This window comes from Lipotes vexillifer, unplaced genomic scaffold (assembly GCF_000442215.2).
Source record: "Lipotes vexillifer unplaced genomic scaffold, Lipotes_vexillifer_v1.1 scaffold1593, whole genome shotgun sequence".
Lineage (NCBI taxonomy): Eukaryota > Metazoa > Chordata > Mammalia > Artiodactyla > Lipotidae > Lipotes > Lipotes vexillifer.
Genome location: NW_006781966.1, coordinates 444,261 through 463,169, shown reverse-complemented (window position 1 = coordinate 463,169; position 18,909 = coordinate 444,261). Strand labels below are relative to the sequence as shown.

General features: G+C 44.3%; 1 protein-coding gene across 2 annotated transcripts in view; it reads right to left on the bottom strand.

The window, feature by feature from the left end:
- The window catches only part of ARHGEF9 (Cdc42 guanine nucleotide exchange factor 9), a 348,163-nt gene that overhangs the window by 161,342 nt on the left and 167,912 nt on the right, over window positions 1-18,909 (bottom strand). For both annotated transcript variants that reach the window (XM_007454889.1, XM_007454890.1), the window contains exon 3: window positions 1,616-1,795. In XM_007454889.1, coding sequence (XP_007454951.1) covers window positions 1,616-1,795 — 180 coding nt within the window. The remainder of the gene's footprint in view (window positions 1-1,615; window positions 1,796-18,909) is intronic.

The window sequence follows — 18,909 nt, the reverse complement described above, 5'->3', positions numbered from 1 at the left end:
TAGAGGAGAAAGAACTGGATATTTCATTAAGAAATTCTCAGGATAGAGGGGATGAGAGGCTATTTTGTCTACTTCCTTGCTTCTGAGCAGTGCCCTCACCTAAATTGCTCTAACTGGATAACAGTGCTTCCTACATTTGCAGCCCTCCAAGGAAGGAGGCCTCTTTCAACCACTATGACCAGCCTTGATACATAGACCTTATTGGAGTTAATAAGTTGGAGGTGGTGGTGGTGATGATGAGGATAATGATGATGATAAAGCAAGTTACCATTTGCTAAGTACCCACTATGTGCCAAGCACTGTGTCGGATTCTTTACTCACATAGTGATCTCATTTAATCCTCATAAAAAGTCTGCTATTCCTATTTTTCAGATGAGGAAATAAGGCTCAGGAAAGATAAAAGTCTTGCCAAAAGCCACAGAGCTAGGAGGTAGTAAAGCTGAAACTGCATCTGCATCTCAGATTATCTGATTCCAAATGCCCTTCTCCTTCCTTCATGTCACACTTCTATCCTTCTTATCCTGAGACCCTTCATTCTTCAAGGGCCCAAGCCACTCTGATCTTTTGTTTGGGGTCAGGACTTCAGTCTTATGTTACAAAAGAAACTAACAAAAGATGATAGGCTGTGGTAAGGATGGTCATAAGACATCCTGATGTGGCTTTGGTACTTGTATTGCCACAAATCTGTTTTAATGTACATTATTTAATTCACTGTGATATCCCCTGTCATGAAAGAATTGCCAACACCATTTTGCATATGGGGAAAATCAGAGCTCACAATTGCCAAACAGCTGATTCTAGCTCATAACTCCAAGGATGGCCAAGAGCTGGAACACCAGGCCAATGTTCTTTCCCCATTAGCATCCTGCTAATAGGTGACCCAGAGGAAGTGGAAACTGCTAAGGAGCCCCTTCCCAAGAACCCCTTCTTTTAACGGCCGGGTTTTTCATGGTACAATGTCAAAGGGGCCAAGGCCTTGCCAGCACTATCAAGCTGCCTGCTTCCCACCCTGGACACATCTTAGTTCCCAGCCACCTTGCAAAAAGTAAGATTTGCAATGAGTAAACTCCAACCCCTGGGAGGGTAGGGAGCCCAGACTCTTACATTCACAGCTGTAAACAATCATAAGACAACACGCAGGGGTGTTCACACTTCCCTAAATGAGAGAAAGCAGGCAAAGGAAGCAGAGAGGAGTGGGGAGGGGAGAAAGAGGGTGGGAAGAGATCTATAAAAAGAAAGGATAAAAAAAGAGGAGGCAAGGAAAAGAAAGAAAGCAGAAAAGAGAGAGAAGAAAGGTAAAATTTCACAGCAATATAGAGTTAAAAGCATCTTCAAAACCATCAAGGCAAAAAGGGAAGTGATTTGTGCAAAGTCACAGTGGGTAGAAGGTGGGAGGCAGGAGGTGGGGATTGTTAAAATAAACAAGATAAAAAAAGTCTCAAAACTAGAAGGGCAAAGATTAAAGGAGGCCCGGGCCCTGGGTAGGCGACCAAACACAGGGGGAAAAATGTGAGGAGCCACAAGAAGGGGAAGGAGGAGAACAAGGGCTGGTGAAGGGGAGGCCAGGGGCAAGTAGCCAAGGAGACAGGAGAGGAGAGTGAAGGCTGACACTCACCCTCACAAAGCTGGCAGGAAACCATCCCTCCTCATCGTCGATCTGGCCCCACCACCAATCCTTGTTGGAAGCATCCAAGACTTTGATGACGTCGCCAGCCTTAAATGCCAACTCCCGGTTGGCCATGGTGACGTGATCCCATACTGCCTCAGCACTAACGATGGAATCTCCAGTGATCAGCTTAGGAGACAAAATAAGAATGTGTTCAGTCCACACGTCTAGCTACCTTACTTGCCCCCCTCCCCAAATCTCTACTACTTATGGAAAAACTCACATATTAGTGATGAAGGGTAGGGTGATGGAGATGACATTGGGAGAGCAAGCTCCACTGGACTACAAGACAAATAATACTATCAACTCTCCATTAGCCAGTGGGTAGAATGACCCCGAATGTGTATATGGACTACACAGGCCTCATGATTTTATCCCTACTCAAAATCTCCTTCCCTAGAGAAGAAAAATCTCCAATCCATCTCTCCTTGGTACTTCAAGGCAGCCCTGGATCTGGAATGGGCGGAGAGTCTGAAACCAATGGCTAAAATGAGGCTCGAGCATATTTGCTATAAATTCTCTGTGCTCCTCCCCCTTTCTTCTTCTTTGGAACTGTCCAATTGAGAGTTGGTGATACATTATTTAATCCTACTCTACCCCACCCTCAGGAGTCACAGACCACAGCATTCTTCACATATAATGGACCCCAGTCCTGCAGCCTCCTGTTCTCACCCACACATGATGCTATCCAGAGAGGTCATGTGTTCATAGGTATGAAAGAATTTGGCGTTCTGTGATACCTTGCTCCCAAGGAACTCGACATTGTCACAGATTCACTCAGTGATTTAAACAACCACCCTGTAAGGTACACAGGGAATCTAGGTTGACTTCTGCATCTGATAGATGGCAAAACTGAACCATAAGCAAGTTAAGGGGTAAGCTCAGTTTCACTCAGCAAGACAGGGGCTATGCACAGAGCCTAACCTTGGTCCTTAGAATTTGTGGCCAGCAGGACTTGGCTCCACATAGCACCAGGCAGACATCTATGCCACTGCCACATAAACATACACACACATATGTTCATGACACTTGTCTACACACAGTGATGAGGATGGGTGTCAGGGAATAGTTAGTTTCTCTATGGCTACCATCCTGACCACTGTGCTATGTATTCTTCTTTTCCCCCTAACTGGTTCCAGCCTGTATGGGTCATCAATCTTTCTGGCATTTGGAGGAACAATTTCCAGAATAGAGAACATATGTCCTGTCAGGCAAAGGATTCAAACATTCCCTCCCCAGAACTGAATTGCTGAACATGTCCTCTAGAAGTCATCTTTTCCATCAGCCTACTTTGAGGAAGAACCCCAAGGCAATTATGGCTCCACAAGACTGAAGTCAAAACAATTTAAAGATAACAGAGACAGAATATGGAACATGCATCCTCTCACACAGGTCTGCCTTCCAACATACCAGCCAGAGAATAACTCTATGGTCATGATATTAATGCATAACACATCACACACAGAAAACACACACACTGATCTTTTGACTTAGTTAGGGCATTCTGTTGGTTAGCTCCTGCATGAGGCATCCTTCATTGCTCAGGGGTCTAGCCATTGTGCCGTCTATAGAAGGCATAGAGGGAGGTCCTCGGCTTGGATGTAAAAGAGATTTCAAATAGGACCTTTTGTAATAACATCTTTAAAGTACCTCATGCTTTACTGTTCACAAAGTGTTTTCACATCTACTGTATCACTTGATCCTTACTGAATGAGCTGGATCTATTACCCATATTTTAAAGATAAGGAAACTGAGGCTTAGAGTGGTGACCTGGTCCTTTGGCCAATCACACATGTAATAAATTATGGAGCTCAGTCTTCTGACTGTATATGCACTAATACCTATCATTCCATACTACCAATGTTTACTAATAAGCTAAAATGAACTCACAGAACTCCATTCATAATATCATAAACCAGATGGCTCCATTCTTCAACCCCAACGAAAGAGACGTGGACAGCCACCTTCAGTTATTGGTGCCCCTGACTAAGAGGAGATTCATTTATATGTTGAACTTGCTTTCTTCCAATTACACTAAAAGTCAATATCTTCTTGTTCTGGCCTCAGTGGAGAAGAAGAATTGCTGGTCACTGACCTCAATAAAATAAGTATTTACAGAGAAGTCTCCCCTCTCCTTCCAAATATGGGTACCAACAGGGTGCTGCTAGAGCTCGATAAGCACATACAGGCCCAACTCAGAGCACCATGAGGGCTTATAGTCTAAAGATATATCATTGACTTTTTATCAAGGGTCAAAGAGTGATCTTGGCATCACTTACCAATGCTCTGCTCAGGACTCTATCTGTGATGCTGTTTGAATTACCCTAGTCCCAGTTCTGGCTGATTCCACTGCCTGTACTTTTTCTACAGTGCAGTCTTCTTTTGAGGGACTCCATGCTTGGATTCTCCCAGCAGCACTTGGCTCATTCTTGTCCCCATTTAGTCCAGTTGACCTGCCTGGGCACTCAGGTCACAAAGTCCAGCTATGCCCTGGACAAGGCCAATCCCTGGATAGGACCCAGTGGCCACAAACCAATTGGCAAGTCTGTTGTCACTGCCTACTTGGAATCAATGACAGAACTAGGCAGCACTTCAAAGATCATCATCCTTAATCCCTCATTTTATAGATCAGGTATAACATAGCAGGAGTGACTTGCCTAAGGTCACCAGATGGCCAGCCTAGTGAACCACTTTTTCCCCAACATAACACCATAGATAGAGAAGGTGGAAAAAGAACACTTGGATTTAAGACCTTGCTAAAGAAGGGATGATAAAGATGATAATATTAGCTAATATACAGCACTAAATATATGTAAGGCACTATTCTAAGCACTTTACACACATCAACTCATTTAATCCTCACAGCAACCCTTTGAGGAAACACTATTATTATCCCTATCCTACAGATGAGAAAACTGAAGCTCCTAGAGATTAAATAATTTGCCCAAATTCAAACAGCCAATAAGTACTTAAGTCATAATTCAAATGCAGGCACAGTCTGGCTCTTATAGAGCCTCTGCTCTTATAAACTATGCTGCCTCTGAGTCTCACTTTCTTCATCTGTTAAGTGAGGATAATTCTACACCCCCACCTGATTCACAAGCTGTAAGACACTGAACCAAGAGTTGACAAATGTGTGTGCAGATAATGAGAGAAGGGCAATCCAGAAGGGGCTGGTAGCTGCATAGGGCTCCTGTGTTCTCTAGTCACAAACGCAAGCAGGAATAAGGGAATGTTCTTCCCTATCTTCTGAGATGTTTTAAGTTTGGGCTGCTGGAAATTGGTTTTAAGTCTCCCCTTTGTATACAGGATTGACTTTTAACTTGCTACAATTTTTCATAAATATGACTTTGCTCATCCATTTTCCACCCAACACTCATTGAGTGTGTTCCCACTGTGTGCAGGGATCTGCTTACTGTGATTCAGCCACAGTCCTTACCTGAAGATCAAGGGCCCTTTGGGTACCAACAGTGAACGCCCTTCAAGCAGTAGGCAAAGGTGGTTAAGGGCAAGCAAACCTAGCTTCAATTCTGGGCTTTGCTACTTTAGAAAGTAACAGTGACAATGGGAGGTGAGGAGTACAAGAGGAGCCACATAAATAAACCAAAATGGAACTGTCAGCATGTAAGTAGTACAATATCACAAAAGCCATGGACGAGACTTTCAAGCTATACAACCCTTGGTTTCAGTTTCTTCATATGCAAAATGGGGATATTAATACCTGCCTCACAGGCAGAATTGTAGAGAAGGTGAACTGAGTTCTGGATGTATAATGCCTCATACAGTGCCTGGTATACTCTGGCCTAGTACAAGACTTCAGAGGAAGGATCATGTGTGGCTATTGGACTCTAAAACAGTTTTATGGGGCACTGAAATAGGCCTTAAAGAAGAGATATGGGAACATATGTAGATGTATAACTGATTCACTTTGCTATAAAGCAGAAACTAACATACCATTGTAAAGCAATTATACCCCAATAAAGATGTTAAAAAAAAAAGAATGGGTAGGATTGTTACAGAATAGGGAACAAGAAAGGCATGTGAGGCAGAGTAAAGTGTCAAAGGTGAAGGCTATGGGAAATTTGATGGTAAATAGGTAGCGGAGTTTGGAAAGGGCTGGGAAGAGTGGGATTGAATGGCAGCTAGAAAGGTGGACTGGAGACCTGTTTGAAGGTATTTAGATATCCTTTGAGGAAAAGGAGGAGGCCAAAGTTGATTTGGTAGAGGGAGTTCAATCCTAAGTGTGATCATTAAGGCATGAGGGTAAGTTATGAGGAAATGTTGGTTTTGGAAGGGGAGAAGAGATGACAAGTTTTCTCTTTGATATGCTGAATGTTGGGGGCCAGCAGGACATGCAGGTAGATTTGAAGTTCAAGAGAGATCAGAGGAGATAGTTATACAGGTTTGGGAGTCAATGGCCCAGAAGAAATTGTAGAAACCAAGGAAGTTTTCCCTGGAAGAAAGTGCTAAGAAAGAAGGCCAGAAACGTAGGAAAACAATAATGGGAGGCAAGGAAGAGAAGAGGAGCCAGAGAAACAAACCAAAATGGAGCTGTCAGAACATAGTTAGGATACCAAGGGGTGCAATCTCATAAAAATCAAGGACAAGAGTTTTGAGTAGCAGGAGCTGATCAAATTATCAAATCGTACAGAGATGCCTGTAAGAGGAAGAAAGCCAAGAAAAGTCCATTTGGGAGTGGCTATATCAAGACTTAAGTTCTTTATTTCTTGTTTATAACTGGTTTATTCCCCCCCCCCAAATTCCTAATTTCCCAACTATCCCAACTTCTTCATCTTGCAAGCCCAACATAAAACCAGAAGGTAGTACTGGGTTACTCCAGCAAGGTACCCAAATAGCTCTTGGCCTTGGGACAGTGCTAATGTGATTTCTAAAATAATTCCCAATCCTCGGGGCATTTTGAGTACAGGACTAAATATAGGTTGGTTCTTGCTCAGACTTAACAGTGAGTGGGACATACAGTGTTCTGCATCCCCAAACCAAAGACACTTTTGGACATGAATAAGAAGATAACGGGGGGAAGAGTCATGATATTGATATAATTCTTAAAGAAGGAATGATATTAGGCTTCCCTGGTGGTGCAGTGGTTGAGAGTCTGCCTGCCAATGCAGGGGACCTGGGTTCGTGGCCCGGTCCGGGAAGATCTCACATGCCATGGAGCGGCTAGTCCCGTGAGTCATGGCTTCTGAGCCTGCACGTCCGGAGCCTGTGCTCCACAACGGGACAGACCACAACAGTGAGAGGCCCGCGTACTGCAAAAAACAAAAACAAACAAAAAAAACCCAATATTGTAACAAATTCAGTAAAAGACTTTAAAAAAATAAAATAAAAGTTGTTATCCACAGAGCTGCAGCAAATGGTAAAATGAAGTCTTGCCGCTGAGGTTTCATATTTATTTCTGATTGTTGGGGTAATGACTTCAGATGCTTTCCAGCCATTACCTGTCCAGTTCTTTCTTTCCCTTCCCACTGCTCTGTCCTGGTGCAAACACCACCCACTTCTGCCTGGACAACAGTCTAAGTGATCTCTCAGCTTCCGTCTGACCCCGGCACCATACCCGACACCCACATCTATTCCATGGCACTAAGAGTGGTTCCTGGGACTGGGGTTACGCCCTGCCCCCACTCAGAGTATCTCCTGGCATCCTTTCTACTCCAGTTGAAATTAAGACTCCTTCCTTATAGAGTTCCACCAGATTGGCCCTCCACACCTCCCGGGTCTCATTTTCTTACCATCCAGCCACACTGATCACCCTGTTTCTGGAGTGTGTGGTGCTCCAAGCTCATTCTACGTCCGGAGCCTGTGCTCCACAACGGGAGAGACCACAACAGTGAGAGGCCCGTGTACCGCAAAAAAAAAAAAAAAAGAAGGAATGATATCCAATTCCTTTTTATCTATATTTCCCAGGAATTCTAATTTCAAATATTCTATCTCATTGTCCTACCCATGTGCCCTGACTTTTAACCTGGAAATATGATCACTGTACCCTGTAGGCATTGGGAGTTTGATCTCTTAGGCTGGTCTCTGATAAACAATGACGAATGTGACTACAGCTAACTTGGAGTGCCCAGTGGGCCCTTTCAGGAGGAAGGAAAGAAGGCAAGGAAGAAGGGAGGAAGAAAGTAAAACAGGGAGAAAGAAAGGGAAGGAGGGAGGAGGAGAAACTTACACTTGTTGCAAACATATGCCAGGCATTGGGTAAGAGACTTTCTTTTGTGATCTTAGTCTCTATGGCTCTCCAAGGTAAGCATTAACATCCCCATTTTTACTGAAGATAACCTGTGATATTACCAAGTAGCCCACAGTTACCCAGTTAGTAGGTGGTAGAGCAGATTTGAATCTCTAGTTGAGCTTATTGTATAGCTTTGCTTTTGCCCATCCCCAACGCTACCTGCCAAGATAGCAAGGAGAGAGGTGTCCCAGCTGGTTTCTCTCTCCAGGGAGACCAGCCCACCCTGTGAATGACCTAAAGCAGTAGTTCTCAATCCTCTAGAAAGCTTGTTAAAACACAGATTGCTAGGCCCCATGAGTCTCTTATTCAGTAGGTCTGAAATGGGGCTTGAGAATTTGCATTTCAGACAAGTTCCCAGGCAATGCCTACGATGCTGGTTCAGGGATCACACTTGGTGAACCACTGCCCTAGAGAATCTTTCTAGCCTAGGCGTTATCCATTCCTCTCCTGATGCCTCATTCTCCCAAGGATCCCCATGCCACCCCCACAGGTCGGGCTCCCTGCCTGTCTAGGAGGCATTCCTCAGTGGTTGGTATGTCTGAGAATGGGTATTTTGGGTCATGTAAGGAGGATTCCCAATGCCAGGCCTTGCCAACACAGAAATAAAGCCCTCACGAGTTTTCCAGAGCTGTACCACTTGCCTTCCCCTTCATATTCTTGCCCTCTAGCTGAGCAATACCACCCCCAAAATAGTTGTTTAATTAGCCTGGGTGGCTGCCAGAAATACTAGAATTTTAATGGCAAGAAATAGAAGAGGGAAAGGTTAAAAAAGTGTTGTTCAGGGCTTCCCTGGTGGCGCAGTGCTTGAGAGTCCGCCTGCCGATGCAGGAGACGCGGGTTCGTGCCCCGTTTCGGGAAGATCCCACATGCCGCGGAGCGGCTGGGCCCGTGAGCCATGGCCACTGAGCCTGCGCGTCCGGAGCCTGTGCTCCGCAAATGGGAGAGGCCACAACAGTGAGAGGCCCGCATAACGCAAGGAAAAAAAAAAAAAAAAAAAAAAAAAAAAGAAAAGTGTTGTTCAGAATAGCATATGTTCCAGTTGCCGTGAAAGTAGCTGAGCCAGGCCTGCATTTTGAGAAGCTTCACAAGGGGACAAGGAGGGGTATGAAGGAGTTTTGCCTTTCTGTAAGGTTTTCTCAGTTGGTACCTGCCCCCATCCTCTCAGAAGGTCCCCTCCCTCAACAGCTAGGCATGGACAAGAGCAAGATTCCTTCCTTTGTTCCCTTTAAGCACATCTAAAATAGGCTGGGATTTTATTCTCTCTCCTGAATAAACTAGATGTCCTTTTCATATGGCCTTGTAAACAGACTCTGGTTATCTTGCCCAAAGTGTTCAAGGACAACAATCTCACCCACTTCTGGAAAGATGTAAAGCAGACTGTTCCAACAACAGCGGGGAGGTACCAAAAGACTGGCTACTGGAGGAAGTTCTGCCCGTAACTCATTGAATCATCTTGGATAGGTCCATTTACCTGTCTCAGTTTCTTTATCCATCAAGTTACAGACTTGAATCAAATTGATGACTTCTCAAGTCCTTTCCAGCCCTGGCTTTCTATTGAGGGTAACACTTGAGCATTGCAGAGGACAGGAATTTCATTATTGCAGCTTATTTCTTCTCACTCATCTTTGTGCTTGCCAGTATGCTTTCTTTGCTCTCCACTCAAGAAAATGAGAACTTGGCACTGACTAGTCCCTTCTTGAATATAACTCACTCAGGCATTGTTAGTGACACATTAAAGCACAGGTCAGTCAGACTGGCTGGGAAAACTGAGGAATGGGTTTCCCACTTTAGCCCTTGACTGCCCTATTCAAAAGTCAATGGGGACATTTACTCTTTGTTCTCTCCATGTAGCTCCTCAGATAAATCATCTTTCTCATGACATTGGCTCTTAGTACCTCCAATTCCATATTTCCCACTACCTGTTCCACATTTCCCTGGGGGCCTGCTACTGCCTCCAGTAAAACATATGTAAAGCTCACAATAAGGCCTCATTCCCCTCCTTCCTCATTTTTCCCATTTCTGATAACTTTTCTGGGTGTGCTGTTTCTTTCTTCTACATGTACCTCTCTCAGATATAACCCTTTATCTTCTTTTTCAATGCCTTATCCTAGGTCTGGCCCTTATCACCTCAAGTTGCCTCCCAACTGGCCTTCCTGCTACTCACAGGTCTCTTTCCTCCTCAAGCTACTCAATAATTGTACTTCACAAAACTTCTTTGCTGGTGCCACTATCCATGCTCAAGAAGCCTCAAGAACTCTCTACTGTCAATCTCTCAAAATTCTCCTTAATCTAGCCCCATCTATGGATCCAATCCTTGTCTTGAACCTGGCAGGGACCTTCCACTCTAGTTAAACTGAGTCTCTTGCAGGCAGATAACTCCTACCTCTGTGCCTCTGATTCAGCCATTCCCTTGGCCATGGTTAAGTGTAGGGACACTGGAGCTACGCTGCCTCTTCCTTGCCGTAGGATCTTGGCCCACCTGCTCCTTAATCCTGTCTCTGATGACTCCAGCCTGTATTTTCTCTCCCTTGACTCTTTCACTAATTTCTACCTAGGATAAGAAGAAGATATTAGACAATGTGGAGTTATTCAAGTTATCAACCAGGGTGTTATTCTCCAGACTGTACACTTGTGAACAGTAAATCTAAAACATCTGCTTAATCTTTAATGAACAACATTGTTTTTAGCCTCTAAAGTTCTATGACCAGAGCCCTAAAACCAGGCAAGCTCAGAGGAAGAACACAGCAACAGAGTGAGCATTTCTATTTAGGTTGCAGAATATTCTATGGGGCCAAAGAAATTGTTTGCATAACATGTACCAGGTGGCCTATAGGCCAATCCATTGCCGGTAGGATTTATGACCAGGCGGCTTCTGGGGTGGGCGGGTTTTTGCTGAAGATCTTCGCAGATGCTCAGTGGTCATCAGGGAAAGAAGAAGAGATGTCAGGTAAGAAAAAACAACATGAATTGAAAAAAAATCATAAGGATTGCTTTTTTCTTTCCCTGTGACTTAATAGTTCACGCTTAGCTAGTTTCAGCTTTAATCAGGGTATTGCTATCACCCATAACTAAATAATTTCATTTCTGAGCAGAATAATTAATGCACTTAAGTGATGATGGCTCTAAATGCACTGAAAGGAAGTATGCAAATACTGTCACTTTTCATGATATGATCATCTTTTTCCTAGTTTGGGCATGTGATTTGTGAGTCATTAGGCATTGGCTTTCTTCAATATCTCATTGTATCATCCATTTTTCATTTTAATAAAATGAAGGTTGGCTTTAGCCACACCTGGAAAACATGAACCCCAGCTAGGCTGGCTTGATTTGAAAGGTGATCGTAGATGCAGGTCGCTCAGCAAGAGCAAGACAGACCACCTCATCCAGACGCCAATATGTCACAATCCAACTCACACCTGGCAGCCACTAAAAGCTTGGGAAACCCAGGCAAGCATCTTAAGATATGAAGCCACCCAGGACATTTTCTCATTCATCACAGACTAATAAAAAGGATAACACCTCTTTCTAAACCTCTTCCAAAAGAAGTTACAAAGTGATCTCAGCTATAACGGTGACCAAACATATGAGGTAAGGGAAGTTGCTTGTTTGGTGTAGACCTTAGCAGTGGACTTTTCTGGTATGAAACTTCAGCCACTAGCTCAACCTAATGGGCCCAGGAGTTTCTGAAGTAAGACCCAGCTGCTGCCCCAAAGTTCATGATGTTAAGAGTTTGGTCTTGTTGAAGGAATAAGTCCTTTAGAGAAAATGCAGCCAACTGGGCCAAGTATTGCACAGATCAGAGAGAAGAAATGTTTCCAGACCACCAACCATGATACTGTTGGCTGGAGAAGTCTCCCATACCAGAATAGTTCCCAACCTGATAAGCATCAGCTTGCACCTTCAAAGCATCTTGGGAATAAAAGTTAGTCAAGCTGTTTTGGATTATTTTGGCACTATTCAGGTGCCTCTGATTCATTACACCAGTTTCTTGATTTGTGGTCCCCAGACCCTCTGTTCAGAATCACCCCAGCATTTTTAACAAGCAGCCCAAGTGATTCTAAATCATATATCATACTGAGACCAAGAGTCTTTTAAACTTTCCAGAGCCAGAGTTTGAAGTACAAGAATTTCCTGTTACTGCACTGGACCATTCAGAAGAAACCAGAATCTCTGAAACTCTGTCTCCTGGCTTCTCCTTCTTGTGTCAGCTTCCAGGCAGGGTAAGGAATTATAACAGTTTGTCTAGGAGGATTTTCCCAATCTGCTTCAAGAGACTATCTGCACCTGCACACCCACTCCCACCCCCATCCTGACCTTCAACACTGAGGCCCCCAATGGCCCTAATGGAAAATACTTGCAGCATCTCTCTACACAACAATCTAGAAACAATTTCTTAGAGCTGTGTTCAATCTACCCAAGTCAGCTCCCAATATTTTAAGAGACAAATTATTAGCAAAAAAATTGACTCAGCAACGCACTCTCCATGACTCTCTTGTTGCCTTCATACCTTGAAAGATGGCCAGGGCAAGCCTAGGGGATATGCAGAGGGCTCAAAAAGCCCCAAATGCCTGAGGTGACCTAGACCCATCTTGGGCCCTGCACCTGGGTTCTTGAATTTCTTTATGTGATTCAACAGGGACCAGCCCTGGGAGCCTTAAATTTTTTTGGACTGTGACTTGAAGGCCAGCCTTGGCGTTCCTCCAAGGGGTGGGGTTGGGGCTCCTCTAGGTTTACAGAAGGGTAGGAGGAGTGGGCTAGAACTACATGAAGAATCTGTCCTCCGTGCCTCCCACATGTATAGTTCTATACTCATCAACACCACAGCCAGAGGGTGGGTGGGCAAGGCAGAGAGAAGAAAGGAAAGTAATTTTTTATCCATTTGACAGATGTCGTGTTAAAATCTTGTAGGGGAAGAAGGACTGTAGGTGGGGGGAGGAGCAGTGGAGGAGATAGGTTGGAACTAATAGTTCTAATGTTGTATTAAATGTGGCCATCTGGTCTAAGGTGATGAGAACAGGAACAGCATTTAGTAAGGTGCACTGTGCATGCTCCTATATCTGGAGGAGAGGAAAAATAAATATATCTCAATCAACTTAAACCACCTTGAAGTCTACTGAGCATGCCCACCCAGGACACAGGCTTGCAAAGGCTCTAGCCTTGGCAGGCATTCCAAGGAGAATGTAATTGTCTCCTGGGGAGTCCTTATGGCCCAAAAGAGAAATCTGCATTTAAACAGTCCATCAGAAAGTGAAAGATGGTTTCCAGTAGCTTATTGATTTCCCTCTTCTCCTTTGCTCCCTGAAAGAGAAAAGACATTGGCCAAGGCATTTAGCAGTGTTTCTGGTCCTTATCAGGAGCATTTCCTGTTCAGGGGTGGGTCATGTTTCTCCTGACAAAGTCTAGCATATTCGTGGGTTCCCAGCAGACATGACAAATGGTGGATGAGCAGGAGTGGTCAGTGAGCATTCACTAGATCAGGCCACAGGGGACTCAAATTAGCTGAGCTGGCTCCCCTTCAGACTGTGTCCTTAAAGACTACGGAAAGAGAGATGCAACATCTAAACCTAGGCTGCCAAAGAGGACACATGAGAAGCACAATCAGACCCACCCTCAGGGCCCAGGAAGGATAGCATCCGGTCTGTGTCTGCAGGAAAAGTGATTGTGCTTATAACAAAAGAACTTCAAGTAGGTCAGGTAGGCTTATATAAGAGATCCTCTGCTTGTCTGGGCTAGGTGGAGGAGGTGGGGGTGAAGAAGGGAAGGGACCCAGGGAAGCTGACTGAGGGATAAAGCATCCAGTAAGATGCTAGGGCTTGAACCAACTCTTCTTGACTCTGTCTTGGGCTCTAAAGCCTGAAAGAGTAGATTATTATACTCAGAGAAGGCCAGGATTGGAGACTCCCAAGAGCTAGCACACCTAGTTCAGTCCAACATTTTACAGATAAGAAAACTGAGGATCTAGTAAGAGGAAGTTACCTAATGTGTCAAGTTAGCAGCAGAGCCAAGATTAGAAAATAAGCCTACAATCTTTTAGAAGGACAGTTGTCAATTGTTTTGATTAAAAATTGTCAATTGGTAAAAATAAATAAACACCTACCCCAGTATCTAAATGCTACTAAAGTAGTATGTGTTTTATAAAAAATCTCCACAAAAAAATAGAAATTAAATGATGAGATTAACTATTTAATATATAAAGAACTTCTAATATTTTCTCCATGAGCTTCATTTTGGAAATCAGTTTTAAACATTTTCTGGTGCTCTTTCCTCCCTCTGCTCTACAGATGTCACCCCTTGAATACTACATCTAGCACCTGCCTCACCCTCCTCTCAGGGCCCCAAACAAATCTGACCCTCCCTGGAAATGAAGGGGTAAGAACACCTCAGTATGAAGGCTAGGTGGAGACACTTTCAGTATCTCCTTTATCACCAAATGTCTTTGCTAAGGAATCTGAATTTCAAATTTATACTAAAATGAAAATGCTAGTGAAAAAAGTGGGATGGGAAGAATGGGCTCCAGGCTTGGCTTGATTGTTGACTTGCAGTATTGAATTTAAGCAGATATAACTCCTCCCTGAGCTAGTTGGACTAGGTTATCTCAAATGGAAAGTTGGGGTTGTCTTTGACAGATGGCTGTTGCCTTTCTTCTAAAAGCAGGTTTTGTCAAGAGACAGAGGGGAGTTGAAGGAGACATGAAAACGAGGAAGGCAGAAGAGGGAGGGGGTGGGATAAGAAAGGTCAGAAGACAAAACTTGACTATTTCAAATTTTTGTCATGGGCTACCTCTACCCAGAATAGAACTCTAGTACAGGAATGGCCTTTGGGTTCCACTGCCAGAAGGAAGAATACTGCTTTCTCCACACAGTTCAGGCCACTGGGTTCAAGCCACCTAAAACAGCTTCCAGAAAAGAGTAAGCAGCACCCCTACCATGTGGTAAACACATTATAGTTCTAGGTTGTTTTCATATTCAATTCACATTCATAAGCTCACTAGATCCTCCCAGCAACTCTGGGAGGTAAGAAGAGTTGGGATGAGACCTCGCTTTAAAGATGAAGAAACAGGATTGGACAAAGGAAGTCCCTCAGGTAATGCAGGAGCAGAGGCCAGAAGAGAACCCAAATCTTCTTACTCACAGTCCAATATTTTTCTAATAATAAAAAATGGCTATAATTTACTGAGTGCTTAGTGTGTGTCAGAGATGAATCTAAGTTTTTACATATACTAACTTGTTTGATCCCCATTTTAAAAATGAGAAAACCATAGTTCAGAAAGATGAAGTGATTGCTGAAGGTCATACAGGGCCAGAAGCAAAACCCAAGTAGTTTTGCTCTAGAACCAGGGCTCTTAACCTCTGTCCTCCACAGCATATCCTCATGCTCCTACAGGATCACAGAACCTTCAAGGTATAGCAAGGTATAGAACAGTGTGTATATTACCATAAAAAAGAGAAAAAAATATATTCATATATGTTTATATATCCATAGAACATTTCTCTGGAAGGACTCACTGATGGCCTCTGCAGAAGAAGCCAAGTGGCTGGAGGGCAGGGCTAGAGTGAGACTTTTCACTGTGTACCCTCTTGTACCTTTTGAACCATATGAATGTATTTCCTTTTCAAAAATAAAGTCATTTTTAAATGAGGTATCTAGGGTCAAGAGAGCTGAAGAAACTGTGTGGCTGCTTCTTGGCAGGGCTTTGGTGACTAACCGTTCCCTATTCACCTCTCTGGTTTCTCATACTTGAAGAACAGAAGGTGTCTCTCTCCTTTTTTCTTCCAGTTTCCTCACCCTTGACATTGCTTGTCCAATCCCCCAGAAAGGCCAATACTGTAGTCATTATACAGATTTTAGCAGCACAAGTGAAAATAGCAACAGTTTGGGTTAGGCTCCCACAGCCAATCTGTGAATTACAGGAAAATAATGTATTAGCAGCAGGACAGATGATAAAAGACACAAAAGGCCTTCTTTCCCAAGGCCTGAGCTCCACATACTCTTCCATCTCCTTCCTCTCACCACTGTGTCTCATTGTACCTACCCACCCTTCTCCCGGGCTGAGAAAGCAAAAATAAACAAGCTAGAAAGGCTCTAGGAAATATGGCCTAGCTTGTCAGTCTGTGGTGTACAAGGAAGAGCACACTAAGGGAGAAAAAGTCAGCCTAGCTGGGTTTTAATGTCCACATCAAGGCCAGGTGAGAGTCAGCCCAGATGGTCTCAAAGGACCCTCCCAGCTTTGGTTTTTGGATTTCCACTATCATCCCTCAAGAGTTGGCAAAATACTCCACAGATCAAGGCCCTTAAATATTATTTCTTCAGATACCTTTAGGCCCAACCCCTTAGGCAGGTCAGTCACACAGGGCTTCTGTACCCAGGAAGCTGTGAGGAGATGGGGGTGGCCAAGGTAGATCAAGTGCCTTCAGGGATCCTCCCGAAGTGAATTAAATGGGCAGCACAATTCCCTCTCACAACAGCTTAGCATCTTCTCCAACGCTTCACTGCTTCCAATATGCAAGAGACAAGTAGGACATGAGCTGCTGTGGAAGGGATGACAGGTCAGTCAGTGTGCCTCTCGTGGGCAAGCAGGACACTTCTGGGGAAGGCTGGGTCCCAGAGAGCCCCCACTCCTTGCTACATGTCAGAGACAAAGCTAAATTTTTAACATATGTTAAGTTGCCACCAGCAGCTTCCTTTTGGCACTAGAATTCATTGGGTTGTAGCTTGGGGCCATAGAAACAACACTGAATATAATCTGAAGGCATGGCTTCTAGACCTGAATCCACCACTACCCAATCCTGTATCTTCAGGCTGGTCCCTCCTTCTCTGAGACTCAGTATCCCCATCTGCAAAATGGAGACAATACTACTTTAAAAAGGGTAGGGGTAAGGAGTTGAGAAATAGACTGAAGATAAGCTCCTAGATTACCTCCAAAGTACCTGTAATCACACCCTGGTTGAACTCTTAATAATAGTAAAACATGTTCAACATTTTACAAGGCACTTTTCACATACTTTATCACCATGAATTCTTGCACCCCACAATCCTGAAACTTAACAGTTAAGCCCATTTTACAGACCAGAAAACAGACTCAGAAGGAATTTGCCCACAATTTATGGGATGAGGAGAAATCTGAACTTGTGCTACATAGTCTAGTTCCCGACCCACCCACTTCAACAAAGCAGGTGAAATGGCCCTGGGCACAGAACTTAGAATAAGACACTTTATCAGAGCCAGTACTGGCCCTCGAGGCTACTTCCTCTGGCAGGTGGCAGGTACAGGCCATCTGAGATTGCTTTTTCTATAGGAAGGAGGAACTTAGAATAAGACACTTTATCAGAGCCAGTACTGGCACTCGAGGCTACTTCCTCTGGCAGGTGGCAGGTACAGGCCATCTGAGATTGCTTTTTCTAGTTTAGGAAGGAGACCCTATTTCTGACGCTCCCCACTTTCCCTACATAGAGTTCCTGAGGAGCCAAAGCTATATGACCACCTAAATGTTGCAAACCTGTGTTCTGGGAAAGGATTGACCTGGCACTGAAAAGCATCTGTATGAGTGAGGGTGATCCAAGAATGACTCTGACCAACCTGACATCATGAGGTTGACTCTCCCTGGCCCCCTTTTTGGCCTTTTTTCTACTGCTACTCTGTAAGTCAGGCTCAGTAGCTGGCATGCATCAAGACCAGCTTAGGGATAGGGTAAGTACAGACCTGTTGGTGAAGAACAAATACATCTGCAAAGCATTTTCTCAATTCTGAGCCTTGCCGGTGTCTGAGAGACAATACTGACGATTTTACCTATAGACCAAATAAGACTCAGACAGAGGAAGGAAACCTGACTGAGACATACCCTAAGTGGCAGAATAGCAACTGAAATTTGTGTTTCTTGATCTCAAGTCCAAAGTTCAGAAACAGATATGAGGCTGTCACAGTCAACAGTAATCCACTGGGGTTCTGAGGTTGCTGCTCCAGGGCAGACCTGCCATATTCTAGCCACCTGTCTCACTGCTTCCCACCCTTCACCCAGATCCAGTCTAGGGCCCCCTCTTCCAGCTCCAGCCTTTGGTACTAAGGGCCAGAAAGGCCTCCCCAGGACACCCCGACCTGGTTTCTAGCTTGAGAAACTCTAAAAATAGCCCTCATTAGTGGGGCCAGATGGCATAAGCTGGTATTCCTAGGGGCAGGGCTGTGGTCATTAAGCATGTGGCTGTTCTCTCCTACCACCACTGGCCAAGGAGAGGCTGAGCCTCTGCCCCCCTTTATGCATCCTACTACTTCCCCTCACACCCTCCCACCCACAATTTATATATACTTACTCTGGTCCAAGTTGTTACTTCATTCCCAAGAAAAACAAACTTTAATATTCAGTTACTTTAGGTTTTCTAGGATATTACTTCACAATCATATCATTCCCTAATGATTTGTAACTACATTGGGGGATAGAGGAGCAGGCTCAAGCTTTCTGCATTGATCAGTGTCAATTTATCTTCTCCATCTGCCTGTTAACATCTCAGCGCTCAGTTCTAAGTTTTGTTTGACTGGTGGAGCCTGCTATAACACATGCCACCTTGAGTATCCATTTTATTTCTGAGCTCACTGCCCTCTGAAGCCTGATTTCAGGGATAAAGGTGCAGAGCAAAGTGATAGAGGCCCACCAGATGGGGCCAGTGCCCTGTTTTGCCCACTTGGAAGACTGAGACAGCTGGCCTTAGAATGTGTTCTGCATCAGAGTGTCCCATAGGGATGTGTGGGGCATGTGAGTGTGTCCCATAGGTGTGTTCAAATGTGTCTCAAGGTGGGAGAGTTGTTTGTCCATGTAAGTCGTTAGGAGTGTGTGCTTGGGGGTAGAAGTATATCTGAGTATGCATCTCAGTGTGCCCTACATGTGAGTGTACAGTTATGTTTTATATGTATCCATGTGTGTCCACACACAAATTTGCATAAGCATGCCTCACATGTGTCTGTATGTATGTACCCTACCTGTGCCAAGTGTGTGCAAGTGAGT